General features: G+C 44.0%; 1 protein-coding gene across 3 annotated transcripts in view; it reads left to right on the plus strand.

The window, feature by feature from the left end:
• LOC144480253 (calcium-activated potassium channel subunit alpha-1) overlaps positions 1 to 26,666 on the plus strand; it is a 797,282-nt gene that overhangs the window by 707,591 nt on the left and 63,025 nt on the right. For all 3 annotated transcript variants that reach the window (XM_078199542.1, XM_078199543.1, XM_078199544.1), the window contains exons 21-22: positions 1,460 to 1,684; positions 5,088 to 5,280. In XM_078199542.1, the coding sequence (XP_078055668.1) occupies positions 1,460 to 1,684; positions 5,088 to 5,280 (418 nt within the window). The remainder of the gene's footprint in view (positions 1 to 1,459; positions 1,685 to 5,087; positions 5,281 to 26,666) is intronic.

Consider the following 26,666-nt stretch of genomic DNA (forward strand, 5'->3'; position numbering starts at 1 on the left):
AGATGATACCATATGACAGAAGGAAGTGGATTCTGAAGTCCGTGAAGGACACTTAGCAGTGTAAAGAGTTAAATAATAAGGAATTGCTAACAGGTTTATCTCTCTGAAATACTGCAAGCTGTACCCATCCGGTTGCTGTCCTGTTTTACTGTCGGTATAACTGAGTTTGAAGCCATTTTTCTCTCTCAGCACCTACTCAAGTTTCAGTTGCTTAGAATTATAGAAATTTGAAGCATGAAAGGAGGCCATTTGGCCCATCTTGCCTGTGCCAGTTCTTTAAAAGAGCCATCCAGTTAGTCCCACTCTTCTGCTCTTTCTCCTTACCCCTGCCATCTTTCATCTTTAAGTATTTGGCACGGTGGCACAGTGGTTAGCACTGCTGCCTCACAGCAACAGGGACCCAGGTTAGAATCATAGAAACCCTACAGTGCAGAAAGAGGCCATTTGGCCCATCGAGTCTGCACCTACAACAATCCCACCCAGACCCTACCCCCATATCCCTACATATTTACCCGCTAATCCCTCTAACCTATGCATCTCAGGACACTAAAGGGCAATTTTAGCATGGCCAATCAACCTAACCTGTACATCTTTGGACTGTGGGAGGAAACCGGAGCACCCGGAGGAAACTCGCGCAGACACGAGAAGAATGTGCAAACTCCACACAGACAGTGACCCAAGCCGGGAATCGAACCCAGGTCCCTGGAGCTGTGAGGCAGCAGTGCTAACCGCTGTGCTGCCCACGTTTGATTCCCAGCTTGGGTCACTGTCTGTGTGGAGTCTGCACGTTCTCCCCGTGTCTGCGTGAATTTCCTCCGGGTGCTCTGGTTTCCTTCCACAGTCCAAAGATGTGCGGGTTAGGTGGATTGGCAATGCTAAATTGCCCCCTAGTGTCGGGGGATTAGCTAGGGTAAATACATGGGGTTATGGAATATGACCTGGGTGGGATTGTTGTAGGCGCAGACTCGATGGGCCAAATGGCCTCTTTCTGCACTGTAGGGATTCTATGATTCTATTCCCCTTTGGGAGTTGGTATTCAATCAATGATATTCTTCCATTGTTCTTCATGTGTTCCAAATCATCATGATTTAGGGGAAACATTAACCTTATCTCGCCCATTGGTTTGCCAATTACCTTAAATGTGTGTCCTCTGCTTACCAGCCCTCCTGTTAGTGGAAACAATGTTTGCTTATTTACTTGATCAAAGGTCTTAGCAGTCACGTGGATAGAATGGGGCAATCAGGAAGGAAACACAGGGCAGCTACCCTTGCTTACGAGTATCTATTTCAAAAAATATGTGTAGGATACAATAAAAGTAAAATAAGCAGCCCCTTACATTTTCAACGAGTAAAGCCCAGGTCTGGCACAGACGTGCTGGCATTTAATTCTTTTGTGATTAATTTTTACACACCTGAATGAGCTTGTCTGTTTGTCATTAATAGAGATCTCTGTTTCCTAGACGCGGAGTGAAGCTGCCATGACGGTTTTAAGTGGCCATGTGGTCGTGTGTATATTTGGGGATCTGAACTCTGCTTTGGTTGGTTTACGCAACTTAGTGATGCCTTTACGAGCCAGCAATTTCCATTATCATGAACTGAAGCACATTGTTTTTGTTGGGACGCTGGAATACCTAACGAGAGAATGGGAGACACTTCACAACTTCCCCAAAGTATCGATATTGCCGGTGAGTGCTACCAAATTCCGAATTCTGGGATACCACGGAGCCGGCAAAGGAAGGAACTAATACCTTAAAACGGTTTGAGCGCTCTGATTCAGCCTCAAATCCAGGGTCAGAAGTCACTTCCAGTACCTGTGGTCGTGTAAACACTTGAATGTATGTCTTCACTTGACTGCATTGTGCCCATTTACACGGAAGGACGTGTCTGCCTTGGTTTCTGCTTAATTCAGCAATGGATTTCACCATTTTGTTGAAAATTCATTGAATGAAAGCATGAGTGGTTACACTGGGCAAAACAGTAAAAGAACATGAGGAAGAGTGGTTGTCTCAAGAGGAAGGGCTGAGCAGGTTGGGCCTACACTCATTGGAGTTCAGAACAATGAGAGACGATCTTATTAAAACATCTAAGATTCTGAGGGGTCAGTGGATATTTCCCCTCTCGGGGGAATGTAGAACTAGGGAACACAGTTTAATGAATAGGGACTGGATTTTATGTGTCCCTGCTGACATGTTTTATGGCGCGACCCTGAGCAGATAGCGCCATAATAAGGTGGGTGGGTGCTTAAATTGGTAGCCCGTCTACCATATGTAAATAAATAATAAAAGTCCAGTTAGGCTTGTTAGCAAGCCTATTGACCTGGATAATATGCTATCCATGTAACAATGAGGCTGACATAGACAGGTGGACTGAAGTGGGCAAACCCTTTTTATGGCCTACATGAATAGGATTGGGAAGATAAGGGGGAACCTCATTCAAGGGATCCACTCTGCACATTGAGGACACCCGCTTGAAGATGTCAACCCCTGGCTTCTGCGCCACACGGCCTCCAAAACCCAGCCCTCCACTCCTCCCTGGGCTCCAGGATGCCTCCCCACCCTGAAACCCCGGAAATCACCATTCTGGGATAGCCATGATCATCTTTGTCCTCCTTCCTGCAGTTCCAGCAGTGCTTACCACTGATCTTTGGCACTGTTGGAACTATCAGCCAATCAGATTAACCATCAGCTACTGAGGGTCAGACTTTCACTAAAGGGCGGGAATCCCACTCAACCAATGTAGGCCACCCACAGCGTGCTATGGCTGCGGGGTTAGCTTGTTCTGGTCATGGTGGCCTCTGGCCAACATTCCTTCTCGGGGGACAAGCAGTCCATCCCAAGTAAAATGCAGCCCAAGAGTCTTGCATTTTAAATGGAGATGATAAGGAATTTTTTCTTGGAAGATTGTCAGTCTTCTCTTCCGTAGAAAGCAGTGGAAGATTGATCATTGAATATATTCAAGGCTGAATATTTCTGATTGATGAGGGAGTCCAGGTTTATGGGGGACAGGCAAGAAAGTGGTGCTGAAGCCACAATTGGATCAGTCCTGGTCTTATTCAATGGTAGAGCATGCTTAATGAGCTGAATGGCCCACTCCTGCTTCTGTTTCTTATCTTTTGAACACTACTACAAGGACCCCACTGTCTTTGAGTTCTTGGGCTTTTGTGGCAGGTTTTGTTGGCTTGCTGCCATGCCTCAAACAAGTTCCATTTTCTTAGCTCTTCATATTATGTGCTTTTACCTAACCAGTTTAGTAAAACATCTCCCAGTTCACAGTTGCCTCCACCTTCAATAGCCGACAATAATACATGATGTTAGATCAGCCTTTCCAGGATTTTCACCCAGCAATGATTAAGGAGCAACAGTATCACAATGTTTCTGTTCTTATGTTTCTACTGGTACATAGCACGGGACTGATTGCTGCTGCCAAACTAAAATTGATAAGTTATCATAGTACATCATGTATAGATATTCTGAAGCCACCTTGCAGCAGGGGCGATTGTTGCCAAAGAAGTCATAGCCAACAGAGCACCTCTGCTATTTATGTCCTGGTCCAGCCGCTGCATGCGGTGGCACAGTGGCACTGTGGTTACCACAGTTGTCTCACAGCGCCAGGGAGTTCAATTCCAGGCTTGGGTCACTGTCTGTGTGGAGTTTGCACATTCTCCCTGTGTCTGCATGGGTTTCCTCCGGGTGCTCCAGTTTCCTCTCATAGTCCAAGCTGTGCAGGTTAGGTGGATTGGCCATGCTAAATTGCCCTTCAGCGTCCAAAGGTGTGTGGATTAGGGGAATTAGCGGGGTAAATGTGTGGGGTTACAGGGATAGGGTGTGAGATGGACCTGGGCAAGATGCTCTGTCAGAGAGTCAGTGCAGACTCAATGAACCAAATGGCCTCTGTCTGCACTGTAGGGATTCTACGATTGGACTGTTCAGGATGACCGAAGACCATACCAATTAGTCTCATTATTTCAGAAGGCCCAGACCACTGATCACTGATCCCATAGAAGGTGAGGGCCACTAATTGCACAGCTTTTCTGCTGGCTGCAAAATAGTGCATCCCATCCTTCCATGCAAAAAGGAGTCCTAATAACCTCTCCAAAGCAAGTATACATGGGATGGTGAACAATTGATGCTCAGACATCAGTTGAAACTTGAGAAATATCAAGCAAATGATGGCCAAATATTTGATGTTCATTCAGCACAATGTTTCCAGTGCCAAAACACTCAATGAGAAGGAAAAAAACAGACCACCACCAGAAGGGCGCTAGGCATTTGTGATTATGCATACTAAGTGGGGCCAGTATATGATTTATTCATAGACTAACATGGACCCAAGACAAAAATTAAAAGGCATCATGTCGGCAGGTCCCCCTTATTCCTTATCCCAGTGGGTCCCTGGGACCAAGAACAAAGTTGTTCTCGCAAAATCACACCAAGATATTGGTGTTCCTGTATCCACCAGGTAATCAAATATACAATAGTCACAAAATATGCATATGGGTGCTAATTCAATACAATTTAAAACATGATGACAGGAATGTTTTCCTTGATTTGGGGAATTTACTTTTGAAACAGTTGTAATTCCCAACAGAAGTACAATTCCGATAATATAGCCTCTCCCATAGTGCTGATACACTAGCAAGAGCAGGTGTCTGCAAATAACTGCCATTGTTTAGGCTCCTTTACTTTCTTCACCCATAGTTTCATGGACATCCGGATGCCGCAAGTGGCTATTTGACATTTTGTTGCAATGATGAGCAGCCTGGCATTTAGTTCACGCATTCTGAATGCCAGTGTTTGCCAGTTAGAAAAGATTGCTTACAGTTATTGACTTGGCATCAATGACTCAGATGTGGAAAGCTGGCAATGAGCCTGTCTCTTATTTGCTTTTAATGGCTTCACTGAGTATAAACAATGAACCGGAGAGTTGCCATCAGCACCATCTACCCTTTCAGATAAGTGCACATCTCCAATTCCCCAGCACATAGTTACATTGGTTTAATGTTGGAGAATAAAAGACTACTTGTTAAGTATTGTCCCATAGCTGCAGTCTTGATCTTTAATTTGTTTTTCTATTTTTTATTCGCTGAAGGGTACGCCATTATGTCGAGCTGATTTAAGAGCTGTCAACATCAACCTCTGCGACATGTGTGTTATTCTATCAGCCAATCAGAACAATATCGACGATTGTTCGCTGCAGGACAAAGAATGCATCTTGGCGTCACTCAACATCAAATCTATGCAGTTTGATGACAGCATAGGGGTCTTGCAGGCTAATTCCCAAGGTAAGGACTGCCCTATAATACTTCTCTGCTGTGCCTGGAGGGGACAGGAGCTGGCAAGAAGAATATCCCTCACTCAGTAATTCAAACAGTCTCAGATTGGTATGTTTGACAATAAGGGCAACTGACTGCTATGATGTTTTAAACAGGACGGAGATAAACAGCAATGGAAAGGAATAGCTTTTGGATTGATGGGGAATTTTGAAATGGGTTGAGCCTTAATATAGGCAGGGCATAATTAAACCTAAGTGTTTGAAAGGGTTCATATTTATGGTTTGTGGGTGGCCGTTTTTGTGATTGATTGAGAGAGAAGAGCAGAAAAGTGACAAAGAAATGCCTTTGTAAAATATATACAATAAGTTCTCTTGCAATAGTCGCTTTTTTTTGTTTTCCTCAAACATTTCATTGATGTTCAGAAGAGTCGAGGCATGTGCAGATATTTTCAGCCCTGCAGTTTCCCGAAGAGTTTTGGGGAAGGTTCCATACCTTCTCTGTTTAGGTCAGGAAGACGCCATTATTGATTAAATATTGAAATGCACCGTACGTCTTTTCCAAGCTATGACTGGTCACCCTTTGGCACTCTGTCTCTGTTTAAGGCCTCAATATCTCGCACGTCAACCTCGCTGGGTTATTTGGTGATCGAATGAGGCGGAGAACAGTTTGACCTCGTAAAACGTTTTGCTGGAAAAGATTTAGATCCTATTCATTGTCGGATTGTACAGTTGTTTGCGCAGCAATGTACCTCTTGTGGAAATATTTTACACACTGCTATCTGGGGACACAAACATATTAGAAACTGCTGATATGTTTTCCTTTCATGTGGGGCTTGAAACTGACTACCTTTGTGAAAATGAGAAATGACGTGGGACCTTTAAAATCAGCAAATATATGCTCAACAACATCTACATATAGGTGCAGAATGCAATTATTTACTGCTTCTTAGACCCTGTTATAAATATTTTAATCCTTATGTTTGCCTTAAGACATTGAATTGTTTGAAGTGCATTCTGACAGGTTCTCTGCCCCATTCTGTCGCACTTTTTTTGAATCTGGAAAGAATATTATGATTTAATTAAAATGTACGAGTGGGTCAATGTTTGTTCGAACCGAATGTAATGATTTATATAGATGACTATGCATTACAGCGGTTGCTTGGCAACAGGTAGAAAATCAACCATTGCTTAAGGCTGTTTATAAAATTACTGAAATCGATTTGCAACAATTGCTAAATAACACTCACCAACTTCAAGTAGTGGTATTAGGGAGCTAACAGAGCAATAGATAATAACACCGTTTAAATGATTGTACTTCTGAAATATTTATAAAAGCACTTTATACCTCCTTTGAGACTTTTAAAATGTTCTGAGTCTTTAGTGCTGGACTGGTTGCTCCATGCCTGTTCTTAATTTTCCCCAGAATAGATTGAAAAGCTCTCATGCTAGTAAGACATTTGATGTGAATATAGTATATTTTAAAAGTCTCTGGAATAGATTTAGAGGTCTATCATTATTACAGTAATTGTGTTTGGTGCCTTATTAGAATGACTTTTGGCCCTTTGATGTTTTCTTAAGTGGCTCAGCAATCTTAATTAAATGAGGGCTGCAATGACTAGGCGAATGGCACTTAAACCCCTTACTTGCAAATAAAAATTAGATATTCTAATAGTAATATTTTACACACCTTTGGCATGGCATGGCTAACCACCCTGCTGGTTTATATTTACTAATTGCAAACTTGAAGCAGTAACCCAATGCTAGTAAACCACATAACCCTTAAAATTCTAATGAGACTACAAGGACTGCATCAGATGCTATTGTTTAAGTGGGTAATGGTTCCAGTAATGTTCTAATTGCAGGTTGAAGTACATTAGCCTGGTATCTACATTTAGGAATTTTTTCACAGCACGGCCTTAAGGGAATAGTTCAGAAAGACATTACCTCCAAATTCCTGTCATTTACATTTATTACTCACTGTACTCACCCTAGCTAACCATTTTTTTACTGTTCAATTGCATGAGTTGCGAAAAAAAAATGCTTTGAAACCTGCAGTGAGTTCTAGTAAAATGTGCTTTTTGTCTTCATTTGCAACAGTATTTAATTGTTATTTTATGCAGAGGTCCAATTAAAAATCTGCCAGTGTTGCAAGTAACTTGATTGTGGATGTTAGTGTGGCGGTGTCTCCCCTGTTTATGTTACACAAAATGTGTACCCCTCCTAGCCTAGCCTCACTGAGTAAGCGTCCCGGGGTTGTCACTGTCGCCACATGAATGTCCTTGGGAATAAATGACTCAGTTGTGCAGTTGGCGGTTTTACTTTTATGAAGTAAGTTGTTTCCCTGTTGTTTTGTAATTGAATGTGCCGCCTGGTACTGATCCTTGCAAACCCTAGCAGTTCCGGATTTGATCAGCATTCTGGGCTGAATTCACTGATCCCAGCTGGGCAGCAATATAGACTTTACAATTAGAATATGCAAAAATATCAAGTACGAGGAAAAACCATTCAACCCATCAAAGCTGCTGTTTTGGCTCTCTCAGCCCAACACCTAATATGTTTGGCTTTATTAAATTGCCTGCTATGTTATTTCAAATGCTTATTAAGGAAGAAAGAACAGAAGAGTGTTAGCATTTATGCCAGTGGTTCCCAACCAGTGTACCACGGCATCCACACGACACACTGGTGTATCGTGAACATCCCCAAGTGTGCCACAAAAAAGATTCAAAATGATTGAAATTCATATAATTAAACTAAAACTAACCTTCGTCTTCAGCTCTGTGGTCGGCTTTTCCAGGACCTGATGAATTTCAGGCCTCCCCTGTATGTGCTGGCTGGGAAAGAGCCGTACATGCGTGGTTTAGACCTTTTACATTAGTCAGGCCCATACTCATGACCAACGGGACCTGGAGCTGAAGGCAAAGTCCTCTTGCGCCCACACACACACACACATGCAAAAATTCAAACAGGGCGCAAAAAACCCTGTGAGAAGTGAGAGAAGCAGAGAAAGGTTAAAAAAAAAAGGCATATGCGGTTCTGAAAATCGCAATATTGAAACCACGCCAATAACTTGTATCTATAGTTATGCTTAGCTAATGCTGAGCTATGAGATTAGCATTATGCTGAGACTTCTGTCCTGACCTTCAGCTTTCTCCTCTTTCTTAAAAAATTATGTTACTGCTGTTTTCTCCTGCTACATTTTTCTACCTGAGGTAATAGAATTCAAAATATTAATACAAGAAACTGGGGGGGAAAAAATGCTGGGAAAACTCAGATAATCAGGCAGCATCTGTGGAGAGAGAAAAAGTCAACATACATGTTGATGACTGTTTTGAAGTATTAAATCCTGTATGAACATATGTATAATATGCGAACTGTGTTTTTAAGGAAATCAAGGTTCCCTTTATTCACCTTTTATTTATGTTGAATTGTTTACCCTTTTTTCAAGTCAATGGTCCAGGTTTTGCGATAGCTCGAACTGAAGCTATCAGTGTTCAGCATTATTATGGTGGAAATTAGATTTTTGCCATCCACACATGCACAGTAAAATATGGAAACCCATGTTTCCAGATTCCCTTCCCATTTTTCGACCGCATCGCTGTTCTCTTTGATGACGAACGCAGGCTGAAAATTGCTCCCAAAATGTCTTTTGCTGGAGGGCAGTTCACAGTAAACAGGAGGTGCGTCTGAAATTTCCTTTATAGTATAGAGGTGTACCGTGATGTACAAGAGGTTGGAGACCACTGATTTATGCAATGCTTTTGTTGCACCTGAGCTGCAAAATACGTGCAAGAAGGCCCAATTTTGGGCACCAACATCCTGTCCCCAAAAGACACCTGGCAGAGGCCTGGATAAAATTGGGTAGGGTGATTTTTTCAAACATCATCAGCAGTGACCTAAAACAAACATCAGGCCCCTTAAGTATGTAGATAAGAAGCCTAACTCCTGTTTCAGAACTGTTTCAGGAAAGTGGGGTGGAGCAGCTGCCGACTCAAGCCAAGGCCCAATTTTGAACTGTCTCCAGGCCCTCGGTTCAGGCACGCCTTGCGGCCACATCATCACCTAAGCTTGAGAAGCTAGTGCCAATGGATTTCTACCCACCTTCCCCCACCCAGGCTTCAAAATCCTGAGAAAAAACTATCTGCCAAAAATCAGAAATTGCTCCCTCTCCAAATCCCCTCTCCTCACCGCCACCACCACTTGACCTGCCAATCAGAGGCTGCCTGCAGGCCAAATGTCGAAGACTGAGTGGACATCCAATACGCACAGTGTAGGTCCATATATAGATATTGGTAACTTGTGTGGGATGCCAACTACTAGCCTGGAATTACCCCCCCCCCCCCTCCCTCCACAGCCCCCCACTTGCCCCGAATAGCAATCAGAGGTAGGAAATAAATTGAAGGGGAAAAGAAAGAGGGATTTAAAACTGTTAGTGAAGGCTTGCCTGATTTCTTTTGCATTTTTACCTGTAAAATGAGATGGTGCTGAGAAAATGCTGTGCCAGGCGATCACATGAATCTTGTGTTGCAGGTTTAGTAACAAACTGCCCCTTTAACTTTGTTAAGTGTATCAGATGTGTCCACGTTGGGTAGACATTGGGTAGACACGAGCATTGCCCTTTGTTGTTCTGCTAGCACCATGATCTTGTCATGAACAATGCAAGGCTCCAGCTAATGCGTTCCAGTGCTGCAACTACTACTTTTCATTAAAACTTGCCCAAGCAATGAAGTGAATTAGGTTTTAATTAGCCTTTATATCAAGTTAAAAGTGACAGGTTCTGATTTATGAGGCACTTCACTTTTATTTTGCTTTCTGCAATTCAACACTACAATTACACATCCCATGAATAAAAATAGTAACATGCACCCATTTGGACTTGAAAATAGAACACTACCAGTCTTCCTTTAAACATTGAATTCCCTTTGGAGTGGGATTTCACTGTTCATCATCTTAGACCTATAAAGGTTATATTGTAGAATTAAAAAATGGAATTTTGTCAGAGAGCCTATATTAAGTAGCGTAAAGGCTATTATTTATTGCCTTAGTGAGGGCTGCATTATTCAGCCCCATTTTGAAGCATTATTAATTTATTTCTGTTCATGTACGTACCCGAACTCCTGGTTTTCTTTTGTTCAGCCTCCCATGTGCTGACAGATGCGACACAACAGCAACTACGACAAAACAAAAGCAAAATACTGCAGATGCTGGAAACCTGAAATAAAAACTGGAAATGCTGAAAATATTTAGCAGATCTGGCAGCCTCCGCGGGGACAGAGAGGGAGGGAAAATGACAACAGCTGTTTACATAGTACCTTTAACATAGTGAAACACCCAAGGCTTTTCATAGGAGGGTGATCAAATAAAATTTAACACACAAGGAGATGTTAAGGCAACTGACCACATGCTTGATCAAAGAGGTAGGTTAGAAGCAATGTTTTAAAGGAGGAAGAAAGACAAAGAGGTTTAGGGAGCAATTTCCAGAGCGAAGGGTCTTATCGGCTGAAGGCATAGCCACCAGTGGTAGAACGATTAAAATCGAGGGTGCTCAGGAGGCCAGAATTAGAGGACTTGCAGAGACCTCCGAGGGTGAAGTGGGTCAAATACTCCATTGACCACAAACTTCCTATCAGCAGCAACACAGAAGCTGAATAACATCTGAAAGGCACAAAATCAGATGAAGAGTATGTTAAAAGCATTAAAAGGGCGGCACGGAAGCACAGTGGTTAGCACTGCTGCTTCACAGCTCCAGGGACCTGGGTTCGATTCCCGGCTTGGGTCACTGTCTGTGTGGAGTTTGCACATTCTCCTCGTGTCTGCGTGGGTTTCCTCCGGGTACTCCGGTTTCCTCCCACAGTCCAAAGATGTGCGGGTTAGGTTGATTGGCCATGCTAAAAATTGCCCTTTGTGTCCTGAGATGCGTAGGTTGGAGGGATTAGTGGGTAAATATGTAGGGATATGGGGGTAGGGCCTGGGTGGGATTGTGGTCGGTGCAGACTCGATGGGCCAAATGGCCTCTTTCTGTACTGTAGAGTTTCTATGATTTCTATGATTTAAAATTCAGGAATACTTCAAAAATGGATGGCCAGAATATGTTCCAAATAATCTCATCCTGATGCAATACTTCAAGCAAAGAAGACATCTCAGTGTTGTGGATGACTTATTGATTTATGATGAGAGATTGTTCACATCTGGAGTTCTTAGGCTCGAGATCCTTCAGAGAATACACCAGAGACATTAGAAAGTGTCGTGTTAGAGAGCTGAATTCCATTTGGTGACTAGGGATCTCAAAATAATGAGGGAATGATTTTGAGCTGCATCGCCGGTCCGACCCATCACCAAGAGCAAAGGAAACCTCTGATGGTATATTCATTTCCATGTCAGAACTTCTGATGGGAAGACAGTGACAAACTCAACTTTCTGTTGTTCCATACGCATTTATGCCAAGCCTCAAAACAACAGAGAGTAAGTGGGAGGGGGGAGGAGGATGTGTATCCTGCCAATCAAACCAGAAACTATAATCAGTGCCATAGAGTGCATGATTTACCAGAACTCCAACCAGTCTGGACTCGTGACCAAAATCGAGAAGGCCAAGCACTGGGAAAAAAAAACACACAACCTGCAATTTTGTAGAGACTGAAAATGGAATTGTGAGGGGAAATAGAAGTGCACCTATATAACTACAAGAAGACATCAATGGAATAGACCAACTATCCATCTGATCAGGAAGACAACCTGAGCAGAGAACCAATAGCCTTTGATAATTTACATACTACACTATGGGATGCGAAGGAAAATATGAAGAACTTGAATCCTATGCAACCTCTGAGTTGAGAGCAGGATCAGAGAGATTGGTGAGCACAGACCTGGAACACTGACTCTTTTCCTCTCTCCCCAGATGCTGCCTGACCTGCTGAATGCTCCAGCATTTCCCACGTCTACTTCACATTTTCAGCAGCTACACTATTTTGTTTTTGTGATAGTTAGGACATAGTTTGGGAGCACTGTGTGCTTTCAGCAACTGGTTATTGGAAGGACACTAGTGTACAGAAGCCCAGGTGGGTGCCAGCAATGGGAAGCCATAATTTTGATTAAAGCCTTGACATTTTGGAGTAGAGAAACCCAACAAAAGATTTAATGGAAGTTTTTATTAAGATTTTGATGGTGTTAATAGGGAGAAGGATATCCAGCCTCTCAACCCTCCCAAGTTCTCTGCACTGCTCTCATTCTGACCTCATGAGCATTCCAATGTTAATTGCTCCATCGTTGGTGGCCTTTAGCTGCCTAGGCCCTAAGCTCTGGAATTCCCTCCCTAAACCTTTCGACTTCTCTTTCCTCCTTTACGACGGTCCTTAAAACTTTGACCAGACTTTTGAACATCTGCCCTAATATTGCCTTGTGTCATTTAGTGTGAAACTTTGCTTTCTTACACACCTGTGAAATGCCTTGCAATGATTTGTTATATTAAAGGCGCTATATAAATACAAGTTGTTATTCTGACTGGGGGTTGGAGCAAGGTGAAATTCCTTTCTGTGAAAGATTGTTTGGATATGGAATGCTTTGAAATTTAACGAAACTGGTTTTACACGTAAATAGGTGCAATGATTTTGTTGAAATGTGTGGTATAGAAATATGAACTGTGGTTGCCAGGTACAGGGGTGAACTATTGACAAAGGGTCAATGAGAGTTCATTATAGCTGACAAAGGTGAAAATCCTATTGAACATTTAAAGTTATGCCTGTATCCTGAAGGCAGTAATTGACTAATTATAGTTCTTGGGCTGCCATCAATATTTATTATATCCTTGAGTTAAATTTATTTTTAACAGGATTTTTTTTAACCGTTTTCCTGTAAGACTTGCACTTTGTGCCCCGAGTAGTGAAACTTTTACATATGTTGGAGCTAATTTTAACTCTTCCCTGATCAGCAGGAATGGAGTGGCTCCAATGGAACAAAGGAGTGGCTCCAATGGAACAAAGGAGTGGCTTCACTTGCTGCTGCGCTTGCACCAATCTACATTGTTAACAACATTTGTTTTGGCAACAGATGCAGCCACGGCTAGCAGGAGTCCCATTGATAGATTGGGGGCGGCACAGTGGGTAGCATTTGCTGCCTCACCGCCACAGACCCATGTTCGAGTCCCGGTTTGGGACACTATCTGTGCGGAGTCTGCACGTTCTCCCCGTGTCTGCGTGGGTTTCCTCCGGGTGCTCCGGTTTCCTCCCACTGTCCAAAAGACGTGCTGGTTAAGTGCAATGACCATGATAAATTCTCCCTCAGTGTACCCGAACAGGCGCTGGAGTGTGGCCACTAGGGGATTTTCACAGTAACTACATTGCAGTATTAATGTAAGCCTACTTGTGACGCTAATAAATAAACTTTAAACTGAAAATGCAAACCATTGTGCATGGCAATGGAATTTTAACTGGCTGTTCAGTGGAATGCCCACACCTTTCTGTCAGGAAGCCGGTGAAGTCTGCAAAGCTAAGTTTAAGAAAAGCTTTCCTTACTTGAAGAATAACCCTCAGAGAAAGTCCAAGCCTCCATAGACACCTCCCTGCCCCCACCCTGAATTTGCCTAGCTGCTGACAACCATCTTCTGGTAGTGAGTAACTCGATTTTCATCGTTCTCTGCAAGATTCAGATGAGGCCCAGCAGTTATAATCTTCATCTGATGTGAGCTCCCTCCTCTATCCGATTCCCTCAATAAAGAAAATAGTGTTTTGTGTCCGTATCCTATCAAATCCCTTAAGGCTCTTAAATGCCTGGATGGACCACCTCCTCTCCTCATTATTTACCCATTTAAACCCATGGTGCCACTCTTCTGGATATCCACTGAATCTCCTCCATCTTTCCTGATGACAATGCAGCACTCCCCCGGTACTGTAATGAAATGCCAGCCTGGATCCTGCCCTCTGGTCCCTGAGCTGGACCTTGGATCCATCACACACCATGATTCAGAAGTGAGGTTGATGCCACTGAGACACATTGTTGCATAAACAAGAGCCAGAGACCAATAAGAGATCTAAATTTTAATACTGGTTGTAGGATATGTGGTAAAATTGATGAACCTGTACCTCTGGGAGGCTAAAATTGTGGGAGCCTTGACAGGGAGGCGATGGTTGTTGCCAATAATGCACACCCAAGACCCGTGATCATTGAGGGATGCAGGCTACAGGTGATTGATGGTAAGTTGGGGGGGTGGGGGGAATCACATGGGAGGGGTGGGGAGGGTGGTCAGAAGAGACGGCAGGGTGGTGGCTGTCAGCCGACCCCTCCTTCCTGATGCCAAATCCCTCAATTCAACACTGCATTCCTTTGGAGGAGGGATCTTGCACCCCCGCTGGAAGCCCGCAAACACCAAGAGGGTTTGCTTTTTGGGCTTCTTGCCTGGCAAGATTCTGCCTGTTGCTGGGTGAATACCAGTTAGGGCACAATGAGCCCCTCAAGTGGGCATTGATTGCCCCTCTAAATCCTCAGTTGGCGCGAGGGTGGGAAGGCCACCCACATGACTTCCCACCCCGGATTCAATCGGGCTGGAGTTGGGAAGGCTGTGGGGCCCCCCACCCAACATCCTTCCACCCTATTTAATGATCCCTCACCACCAAACCCACCTTGGAGGAGAGTATTAACTTCTGCCTGTGTGTGTAGAAACAGTCCCACATACCCGTAGCCCAATGTAATCTGGTTTCCATGTTCAGGAGCCCAGGGTCTACACTGCAAGATCTGGTAATGAATGTAAATGGGGAATGAGGGAGTGTTTACCGACTGTTACCAACCCTCCAGCTTGTCCTGCAGTCGCCAGGAATTAAAGATTAATCGCCTCCTGGAGTTTGCTGCAAGCAAGAGTGGGAGAAAGATTGTAGGGGGTGTCTTCAAAAGATAAATTGTTTGCCCTTTTTTTTTCATTTTCATGGAGCACTTTGTTCATTGGTAATAAAAATATTGGGTGATGGCATAGTGCCTATTTTTACAGGGCAGCTAGAGGTGAGAGTTTATGTAGTGGAACCTCCAGGAACACATCCAAATATTGTTGGCAATCTTGTGTCTCCTGAAACCGGAACAAAGGGAAGCCATAAAGTACAGTACATCAACCCATAAAATGGTGGCCAGCAGTGAATTAATTCATGTGTTGACTTGCCCGGCAGAGAGGTGGGGGCGGGGGGGCATGGTAGTGGAAGGTCCAAAAAGCAGCAGAGTTCCCTGTGAGCTGTTTCCAACTGTTGGCAATTATTTGAAATTTATGGTCATCAGTCAAGTTTCCACCCTGTTGGTGAATCAAAGTGAAAGAAATGAAAAACTCACATAATTCAGCTTTTAAAGTGCTTATAGAGCTCAAAGGTTGCTCCATAAGGCTTGTGGCTTGCCCAGGGTATGATTTTTATATTAAGCCTAGATCACAAGCGTAAAACATTGCAAGTGTTCAGTGTAGCTGTCAAAGGCAGCTTTCTGGGATTTACAAGGCTAATTACACTCACTGATATAATGTCGACCATGAATTTACAGTGTATGTATTCTGCATATGACCTCAGCAGGGGGGTTGAGTTCCCATCCAGGGTGTACCACGTAAATCTGGTGCCGTGGCCAGCTGCTAAGTGTAGGTCACACTGCTGGTTGCAGGGGTCATACAGGGCTGTCATGTGACTGCTAATGAACTTATCAGCGGCTTGTTAAAAGTTATGAACATCTCGTGTGTGTTTTTGATTGTCTCAGTGCCCCACTTCCTGACCGGTGTGAGTAATCGCATCAACAAGCCCAGGACAGGCTGTGTAAGTCAGAGGCATTCATCTGGGCCAGGACGTTAAACCAGCAACTTGGGGGAATGCAGCATGTTAACTAGAGATACGAGATCTCATAAAAGTGACCTTTACAAATCCTCGTAAGATTCAGATTTATTTCTGTGGCAAGTTCCGTCGCCTCAGGTTTAATCGCAGACAGCAAAATCCATTTTCTTTTGTTTTAGGATTCAAAGTGTGCAGTTTAAATGAGATTGCAGTGAATATCAGATGACTTGAGTCCTTGTGCAAAACGGTTCAAGATGAAATGACGCAAGCAGATTTTCATACCAGGCTCTGCAGCAAGACCAAGATTTGCAGCAGTGTGTGTGCTGCAGCTTTGCGCAAAGCAGGCGAGCTGACAGGAAGGAGAGTGGGTCAGCCAGAAATAGCATTAACTTTGTGTGCCTTGGTGCAAACAACAGCAGCTGAGTGCAAAGGTCAAAGTCCAATTTCAACTCTGAGTCATTTTCTTTGCAAGTTAGAAGTTCAACTAGAGCCCCGGCGGTCGAGCCTGGGCTATCTTTAGCTCTTCATCCTCACCTCCCATCCATTTTGGACAGAAAGTGATGGGATGTCAGGCAGCCCAGGTAGGTGCTGGCTTGGCTGCTGGGATTGTCCTGCGGGGGGAGTGGGGGCTGGTGGCATGAGGCGAATGGTGAGGGAGAGGGCAGGAAGGGAGAGTCCTCAGCAGGGGTGTATTAAACTTCGCATGCTGGGCAGGAGGAGCATTCCTGCTCCTGTTTGAGCCCTAGTTATCTTCCCGACTGTTATTATTTTGTCAGCAACGCCACTCGAGCTTCCCTGTCAGGTCAGCAAGGTAAGATTGCAGTCGGGTCCCAATGACATGACCCAGGATCCAATATGCACCTGCAAAAAAAAACATTCCATTGACCTCAGATGGATGTCCTTGCCACCAACTCTGGCCAATATTTTTACCTGCGTTTGGTATTATGCTTTCTGGGGGAACAGAAATGCAATACTGTAGGAGTGCTGCTCTATCAGAGCTGCAGGATTTCATACGAAAGGTTAAACCAAGGCCATGCTCTTAGGTGGATATGGATCTCATGACACTATTTGAAGTGGAGCAGGATGATTCTCTTTGGTGATTTTTACTGGCCAATATTTCTACCTCAATCTCTAAAACAGACTATCTGGTCATTTATCTCATTGCTGTTTGTTTTGCACAACTTGACTGCCTTAATTTTTCTCCATTCCATCAGTGACTACACAAAAGTACTTCACTGGATCTGAAGCCCTTGGGACAATAGGCACAATGTAAATGCAAGTTCTTTTGTTATTTTACCTCTCCTATACTTCCTGTTTGGGCTCTAGGGCACGATGAGGATTGATTTTCCAACAGTGTCATTTCATGATCTGCTGCTGAGGGATGTTTGTTCCGGGTGGATGGATACTGTTATTCCCAACTTTCCTTCAGCGATGCAAACTGCTGAGACGGAATCGACAAATCTTTCCCAGTCACAATAACTGAGTGCAAGGGACAGTTAAGATTCCATTTCCAATGCACTTTCCTCTGGTTGGAGGTATCCCCGGTGTGAGTTAGGTACTAAGTATTTGACTTCGCTGTGCCAATCAAAATGCCGTCCAAATGGTGGGAGGAAAATATGTGTAAATTGCTTGAAATTGCGAGTTAATGGTTTTAAAGTTTAATGTTTATTGTTTAGTGTCATAAGTAGGCTTACATTAACACCGCAATGGAGTTACTGTGAAAATCCCCTAAGGGAACCCTACTTGGAACTTTGAGATGATTTGGTTTGGAACTTTGCAGCAAAGGTTATTTAAATGTGTTAAGTACTAAAAGTTTACCCTCTGCCCTGCGGAATTATTGCAAGTAAAAAGATTAATGTTTCTTCTCCATAATAATATCCAACATCTGTTGATTATCATTTGGCGAGGAATGCTGCTGATTCCTTCAGGGGATTTAGTCTTGTTTGGCCTGTTTATTTTTATTCTATGAGTGATATTTATGATAATCTACAAATCAGTGAAAGTCCTCGTGTAGCCTGGCGCCATTTGGGGCGTGCCTTGCCTTCACCTGTGGCTTTTGGCAGTTCTTGTGTCTCTCGGAGTCTCCAGTCCTGCCCAGCAGTGGGATGTGCCCAGGGCTGTAATTTAGCCCCATTTCCTCTTGCTTTCCTTTTGCTGTGCAGTGATTGGAAATAAAGGGATTTTTTTTTAAAAGGAGAAGCAGCCGATTTCAACATTCAGAATAAGTGAAAGAACGTTATTAAAATGAAGGGTTCTGAGGGCCCACTGGCACTGCTTGTTCTCAATCATAAAATTGAACATTGGACTTTCTACGCCTGAATTTCAGCATTTTCTCAATGTCTGATTTAGGAAGGAGGTGTGGGAGTGTGTATGTGGGTGGGGGGATTTTGGGGCCAGGAGCCTTTTGTTGGCCTCATTTAAATACTTTAAAGCATAATTGATCACATGCCAAATTGTCCAGATACAGGGCAAGCTCCACTTAAAAACCCTGGGCACTGGATGTGGAAGCCTTGTGGCCACTGGGACCTCGCCAAACAACAGTTGTCGGTGTGGGCTTGGGTGATGGACAAGTGAGAGTGAAAGATTGTTCAGCTTGGATGAATGAGGGACAAAGAGATAATTAGGCTTCTCCCCTAGCTGATGATCTGCATGCACTGCTTTTACATCACGAGCTCCAGCACGCGGATGAGTAAGATGGAGAAAGACTGAGAATGGGCCTCTCAGTAATATGATGGAAACTGTTGTTTGGCACATTTCACAAATGAACCCAGAAGCAGAAGCAGGACACTGCTTTTGGTATTTGAACTTCTCCAACATTTATTTTAATCTTGAAAATGCATTATCAATTGAGCTGGAAGTGATTGATGTAGAATTGGAATCTGGTCACTGTTCAGTTCCAGGGATTTTAATGCCTCTCATGTGTCTGAACTTTGCAGTGCTGTTTCTAGGCATTTCCAAGGTTGAAGACAGGGGCCGGTATTTTATGACCTCGCTCGGGCAAGGCTTGTATTCCGGGCTGGGTAAGGCAGTAAAATTCCAGTGAGTGGGTTTTATTTCAGACAGTTGGACCAAAGGCATTGTGAATGTGGATTCAATGTCTTAACTAAGTTAGACTTCAATGAAAATTACAGCATCAGTATTATCGGCTTCCATAGCTACACAATTGGTATGATGTGCATACCTAGTACACGTTCTGTCTCACAAACTGGACACATCAGGAAAGTGGCTCTGTAGCAGTAAGGAGACAAAATGATATATTACAAGGGATTGGTGTGCCTTTCGAGAAGTGGCGAGATATACACAAACATTTCACCTTGGTGATAGATGTGCTAATTTTTTTTTCAGGTGTGACATGAAATTCAGGTTTAACTTATTTCTGTGTAATATATCTGTTCTGCGAATGTATAGAGAGTGTAGATGATTTGCAATGTTGACTATTTCACCTTTTAAATGAATAAATAAGATATAATTTCAGAAACATGACAGCAATTCTGTGGTGCAGGGGTTTTCTGAGCATGGAAATATTTCCCGTGCTGCAGCGTAACTATGGTGGGTAGATGATTAAAAGATGTTCCATATTCATTAGTTTTTGTGAGTTATTTGCCACTTTCTGCCACCCAATTTATATTTTTCTGTTCACACAAGTGAATTCGAAAAGGAAGAGGATGAAATTTACATTTGCTAGATTTTTGTTGTTGTCAATTAATCTTTCCACTTCCTTTTGTCCTGGAGATTTTGGTTTTCTTGCTCGGGTGCAGCTTATGGCTGTGTTGGGAGCACTCACCAGAGTCAGAAGGTTGTGGGTTGAAGTCACTTCAGCACAAGAACCCAGGATGACATTGCAGTGCAGCGCTGAGGGAGTGCTGGACTGTTGGAGGTTCTGCTCTTTCAGATGGAACCAAAACTCCATCTGCTCTCTTAGGTGAAAGATCCCAAATCGCTTCTCGGCCTTTTGGCTAAGATCAAGTGTATGGACGGCAGCCCATGGTCGGCCGCACTTGGTCGAGGTCATTAGGTTACGCTGAGGCTTCATATGTTTCATATGAAGCAATTTTTTAAAGCGGCATCTCGGCCTTTTGGCTAAGATGCAAATGAGCTCAAGTCTTGGAGGAGGAACCTCCCCCTTCTCCAATCAGCTTGGCTCATGTAGATCGGGCCCAGGACAGGGTGGTTTGGTCGCTCGCCCTGTCTTGTCAGCCTGGATCTGAAATGTCTCAACTTGTTGAGACTCTGAATTGGATTTGATTTGATTGAATTGGAAAAGTATTAAAAAAAAGATCCCAAATGCTATTTTGAAGAGTTCACCCCAATATTTATCCTTCAATCAACATCATTTTAAAAGAAATAACAGATTTTGTGGTCATTATCACATTGCTGTTTGTGGGAACGTGACATGCACCAATTGATTGTCAGGTGTCCAACATTGTAATAGTGACTGTACTTCAAGTGTGCTTCGTTGACTGTAAAGCTTTGGGACATCCCGAGTTCATGACAGTTCCATGTGTGAGTTGACCAGTTAGTTTTGGAAGTCTCTTGAATTGTAGGGAAAATCACATCCAAACCTTATCAGGTAATTTCTGGCCTGTGCTGAACCATTGGACATTGCCAAAGAACACCAACAATGACAGACTTTCACTATCACCCCTCCCCTCAGTTCAAATACTTCATCCTCAGGTACAATTCTTGTGACCCTATACCTACTCAGCTGAGAGCAACTGGTCCACACAAACTTGGATCCTTCTGTACGCCTTATGCACCTGAGGCAGTGAATCAGCCTATTGACTCATCAGGAGGACTCCAGGGCAAATCAGTTTTCTCCCCTTGACTAATCTGCTAAAGACATTGACGTCTTGCTTGTTCCATCGGTGCTGGTTGATCCACCGAGGCAGACCTATGTGACCATGGCGCAGCGACAATTTCACGGGACTTGTAATCCAGAGACCTGGGCTAATGCTCCAGGGACGTAGGTTCAGATGGCAGCTGGTGGAATTTAAACTTAATAAATTTGGAATGTAAAGCTAGTTTCAGTAATGGTGACCTTGACAAATATGATCAATTGTCAGCTAGTTCTCCAATGCCCGTTAGGGAAGAAAATCTCATCCTTACCTGGCCTGGCCTCCATGTGACCCCAGATCCACAGCAATATGATTGACTCTTAACTACCCCTTGAAATGGTCTGTTAGACCAAGGGCAACTGGCAACAGGAACAAATGCTTGCCAGCAACGTCCACATCCCACAAGAGAATAAACTCTGTGAACATGAGAACAGAATAGTATTCTTGTGTCGAGGGTCCCGATGGCTGCACTTCTATCAGAAATGGAGCAGTTGGCTACACACAATCACAACCAGCCTCCCATCCATTGATTGTCTACACTTTCCGCTGCCTCGGCAAAGCAGCCAGCATAATTAAGGACCCCACGCACCCCGGACATTCTCTCTTCCACCTTCTTCCGTCGGGAAAAAGATACAAAATTCTGAGGTCACGTACCATCCGACTCAAGAACAGCTTCTTCCCTGCTGCCATCAGACTTTTGAATGGACCTACCTTGCATTAAGTTGATCTTTCTCTACACCCCAGCTATGACTGTAATGCTACATTCTGCCCTCTCTCCTTTCCTTCTCTATGAATGCTATGCTTTGTCTGTATAGCGCACAAGAAACAATACTTTTCACTGTAGCCTAATACATGTGACAATAATAAATCAAATCAAATTTTAAAAAATCAAATCTCTCAGCAGTCAACCAATTAAATATGCAGAGGCGACGGCCCAGGCCAATCATGCAAAGGGGACAAGCAGAAAGTCACTGGCCATGCTATTACCTCACGGGGTTAAAGGTCTGGGCGCCATGTTTGAATGGTACCCAGACAGGTAACCGCCCTTTGCCATCCAGCAGCTGAGGCTGGCTTTTTGTAAGGAGTTTGTAATCCCTGGTTCCGCTGGCACTTGCACAGTGACATTTTGTGAAAAGGTCAAGAGATCTTGCAGGGGCCTCTGGCTGGAATACTGATGTAATGGGCCTGTTTAGCATGTCCTCCACCACCCTTGCCCTGCCTCAACCCACCTTTCATTATTCCTGACTAACTATCGTTTACCCCAGGGATCCCCCTCATCACCATCGTGATCCCTCTTGGCACACTGGAATTGCTTTCCAATACTCTCGAGCTGTCGTTCATTATCCTCGACCCTTCCATCATTCTTTACCTGCCTTTTGTTACCCTCTGCTCTCAGGATCTTTGACTTTCCCTGGATAACCCTTGATATTCTGCACAATCCTGCCTCTCCGAATGTGTGCAAACATTGACTTTTCCAGTATAATCCAGCTTCCTCCTCCTGTCCCCAGGAGACTTTATGGGGCTGCCACCTCCCTCAGTCCACCATGCTGCTTACCCTTTCACAGCATCCAACTGATCTCAATATATCAATGCTTCCTCTGCTGCCCAGCAAAGTTTCTCATATAAGAAAAGCAGCTCTTGCCCAGTATGAATCTACCAGGAGACAACTTCGCCTCCTCTGTTTCATCTTTAAGCAGTCGTGAATCTGAAAGCATGTGTTTCTCGTTTGCTGTATACTTAATTCCAAAGATATCATTTAATCTGGCAAAGTTGTGTTTCATTGGACATACGTGACTGTGATAACCCCCATCAGGTCCATGGGAATCACAGATTGATCTCCCTGTAGGGCTCATTGACCATGAGTTCCCCTGGCAACGCACAATGGCCTGCCCAGCTGGAACTCATTACCTGGGCCCATTATAAGGCAGGTCCAGGACTGGGCCTGCTACACTGCAGTCCCAGGCAGGGACTAGTTTGTGTTCACCATGGTATTGGTTTTACTTTTTTTTCTGTAATAAACTATGTTCCTTTTTGTATGGTTCATATGAACTCTAGTAAGGTGTTTGACAAGGTGCCACATGGCAGACTGGTACAAAAACTAAAATCATATGGGATTCGGGGTGGGCTGGCTGGATGGATACAGAACTGGCTTGGTTAAAGACAGAGGGTGGTGGTGGAAGGGTGTTTTTCAGAATGGAGATCTGTAGCTCGTGGTGTTCCGCAGGGATCAGCGCTGGGATCTTTGTTGTTTGTAGTATATATAAATGATCTGGAGGAAAATATGGGTGGTCTGATTAGTAAGTTTGCAGATGACACGAAGATTGGTGGAGTTGCTGAGTTGCTGAGGATTGTCAGAGGATACAACAGGATATAGATAGATTGGAGACTTGGGCACAGAATGGCAGATGGAGTTTAATCTGGACAAATGCAAGGTGATGCATTTTGGAGGATCAAATTTAGGTATGAATTATACTGTAAATGGCAGAACCCTTAGGAACATTAACATACAGAGAGATCTAGGCGTGCAGGTCCACGGTTCCCTAAAAGTGGCAACATAGGTCGCCATGGTGACTAAGAAGGCATATGGCATGCTTACCTTCATTAACCGGGGCATTGAGTACAGGAATTGGGAAATCATGTTGGAGCTATATAAAACTTTGGTTAGGCTGCCTTTGGAGTATGGCGTGCAGTTCACGTTACCACGCTATCAGAAGGACGTGGAAGCTTTGGAAAGTGTGCAAAGAAGGTTCACCAGATGTTGCCTGGTCTCGAGGGTGTTGGCTATGAGGAGAGGTTGAATAAACTAGGATTGTTTTCACCGGAAAGACGGAGGCTGAGGGGAAACCTGATAGGGGTCTACAAAATTATGAGAGGCATAGACAGGGTGGATAGTCAGAGGCTTTTTCCAAGGGTGGAAGTGTCAATTACAAGGGGGCACAGGTTCAAGGCGGAGCGGGAAATTTTAAGGGAGATGCGCAGGGCAAGTTTTTCACGTAGAGAGTGGCTGGTGCCTGGAACGCGCTGCCAGAGGAGGTGGTGGAAGCAGGCACATTAGCAACATTTTAAAAGGCACCTGGATGGGTACATGAACATGGAAGAAATAGAGGGATATGGACCGAGTACGGGCAGATGGTTTTTTTAGTTAGGGCATCATGATCGACACAAGCTTGGAGGGCCGAAGGGCCTGTTCCTGTGCTGTACTTTTCTTTGTTCTTTTAAGCTCAGGGCTTCCTGAGTCATTGCATTGGCGACAAGGAACAAGAAAAGGTTCAGACAGCCTTGCTTTTCAACAAACCCGATAAGACAGTGAAGGGGTGGTATTGAAAATGCTGCTGTTCGGGAAACTTATTGCACTGTTGCAATCTCTTCCCTGCCTGCTGGACCCCACTTTATCTTTCGGGTAGGGAAGGGTGAGGAGTGACCTAACAGGAGTCTTTAGAATTATGAAGGAGTTTGATGGAATAGATGTGGAGACAGTATTTCCACATTTGTAGGGAATCCAAAACAAGGGTTCCTAAATATATCATTGTCGCCAATTCCTCCAAAAGAGCATTCACCTAGAAGGTGGTCAGACTGTGGAACTTGCTACCACAAGGAGTAGTTGAGATGGCCAGCATAGCTGCAGTTCAGGGGAAGCTGGATAAATACGCGAGGGAGCAAGAAATAATTGCTAATGCTGATGGAGTTAAATGAAGTGGGTGGGAGGAGGCTAATGTGGAGCATTGACACCAGCACTGCTTGTTGAGCTTAATGACCTGTTTCTGTGCTGTAATTTGTATGTAGTTCTATGTTGTTATTAAATACACTTCAGACTCAGTGTTTTGCATTACAAGCGAGGGGGCATCACAGGGGTGTAGTGTTTAATGGGCTTGCTAAAAAAAACACAGTACCTTCAAAAAAACCAGCAGAGAAACTGGAGGGAGAGGGGGCTGAGTAGGATATGTAAAAATAAAACCTCCTTTTCAAACCTCTTCACTTGTGAATCAGAACAAATGCTTTTTGTAGGGTTAAAGCTACAATTGGATCTAACGCAGCATCCACAACAACCAAATCTTAGCCTCTCCTTTGCTAATAATTTTACTCTACATTCATCACAGTTTTAAGCTTGCATATTCAGTGAACACAACCTCCATTTGCCTTGTTGTATAAAGAGTGAATCACTACATACTGATCTTTTCCATGCCCTTTGGGGCAGTGATAATCTTGTTGCTTTCAACTCATGAAGATAAAAGCCCAACCTTGTCTTTGATGACTCAATTTTTGGTCTTCCTTTGTTTATGGGCTTCACAAACTCTAATCTCAGATGGAACTCCTGTGTCAAGAATCAACTCAAAAGAAACTTGGTCTTCACTTTGATGGTAAACAGTCTTTTTTTTTGTCCTCGGTAAATTAGCTCTTTATAAAGTTTTAATCCACTGGGGATTTCTCTCACTTCCGTGTTGGGGAGGAGGGGGGTGGGTGGTGTGGGCTTGGATGGGGTGGGGGCATACATACAGCATTGTTTTCACTTTTCTAAACTAGATGAAACGTTTTATGACTGATGGGTCATCTGTCTGTCACCTTCAAGTTTAAACTGCATTCTCTGTCACAACCATTCTTCTCTCTTTCCTTTACTGATCCAAATATGATTGGACTCACCATTCCTCTTACATCTCAGCTCCTAAAACACTGTCCTCTCTGTTCCTTCCTCCTCCCTCACTGTCTGCTCCATCAGTCTTTCCCTCCTGCTAATAGATTTTGCGGGGCTGATTTTAACTGTGAGTGGGTTTCCAATCGGAAACTGCTGTTTTTCAGTGGAATTTCACATTCAGCAACAGAGACCACGAAGATTTTAATCGTAGGAGCCATAGAATCGCTACACTGCAAAAGGAGACCATTCAGCCCATCGGGTCTGCACCGACTCTCCCACGGGGCAACTCACCCAGGCCCTTTCCCTGCAATCCTATGTATTTACCCCACTAATCCCCCTAACCCATACATCTTCAGACACTAAGGGGCAATTTAGCAAGGCCAATCCACCTAACCTGCACATCTTAGAACTGTGGGAGGAAACAGGAGCACCCGGAGGAACCCACGCAGACATGGGGAGAAGGTGCAGACTCCACAATAACAGTCACCCAAGACCGGAATCAAACCCGGGTCCTGGCGTTATGAGGCAGCAGTGCTAACCACTGTGCCATCCTCACGAACATATTGCTTGTCAATGGAGAGTGGTGGCCAGGTTGTGGATACTCAGGAATTGTGGAAGGGTGTGGCACAGAATCCAGGCGGGGGGTGAGCATTCCTGTTTCCCTGGCCCAACAAATGCAGGTAAAAAGATTATCTGTAATAATGTCTGCTGATTCCAGCCCTTTTCTCATTTGGCTTTATCATGTTTGAGTGACCTGCAATGCTGATAATGTTGACATCTTGGCAAGTGCAACCAAATAGCCAATGCCAGCTCCTGATCACCCTGGCATGTTTCATTTTGCACAGCGCCATCGAAAGCATGGAAGCATTCACATCTCATTGTTATACCACCAGGAATCTGCCGGCACAGATACTGTTAGGCGAACGAAAGTCCACAAACAATGCCTGCCAAATTCTCAGATATGAGGATGTGGACGCTGAAAAAACAGAAGTAAAATTACAAGAAAGGCCTTTCAAATGTCGAATCGACTTGCAAATCGACGGGGGGGGGGGGCGATGGCCTAGTGATATTATCGCGAGACCATTAATGCAGAAACTCAGCTAATGTTCTGGGGACCTGGGTTCGAATCCCGCCACGGTAAATGGTGGAATTT

Source organism: Mustelus asterias, chromosome 28, assembly GCF_964213995.1.
Source record: "Mustelus asterias chromosome 28, sMusAst1.hap1.1, whole genome shotgun sequence".
Classification (NCBI taxonomy): Eukaryota; Metazoa; Chordata; class Chondrichthyes; order Carcharhiniformes; family Triakidae; genus Mustelus; species Mustelus asterias.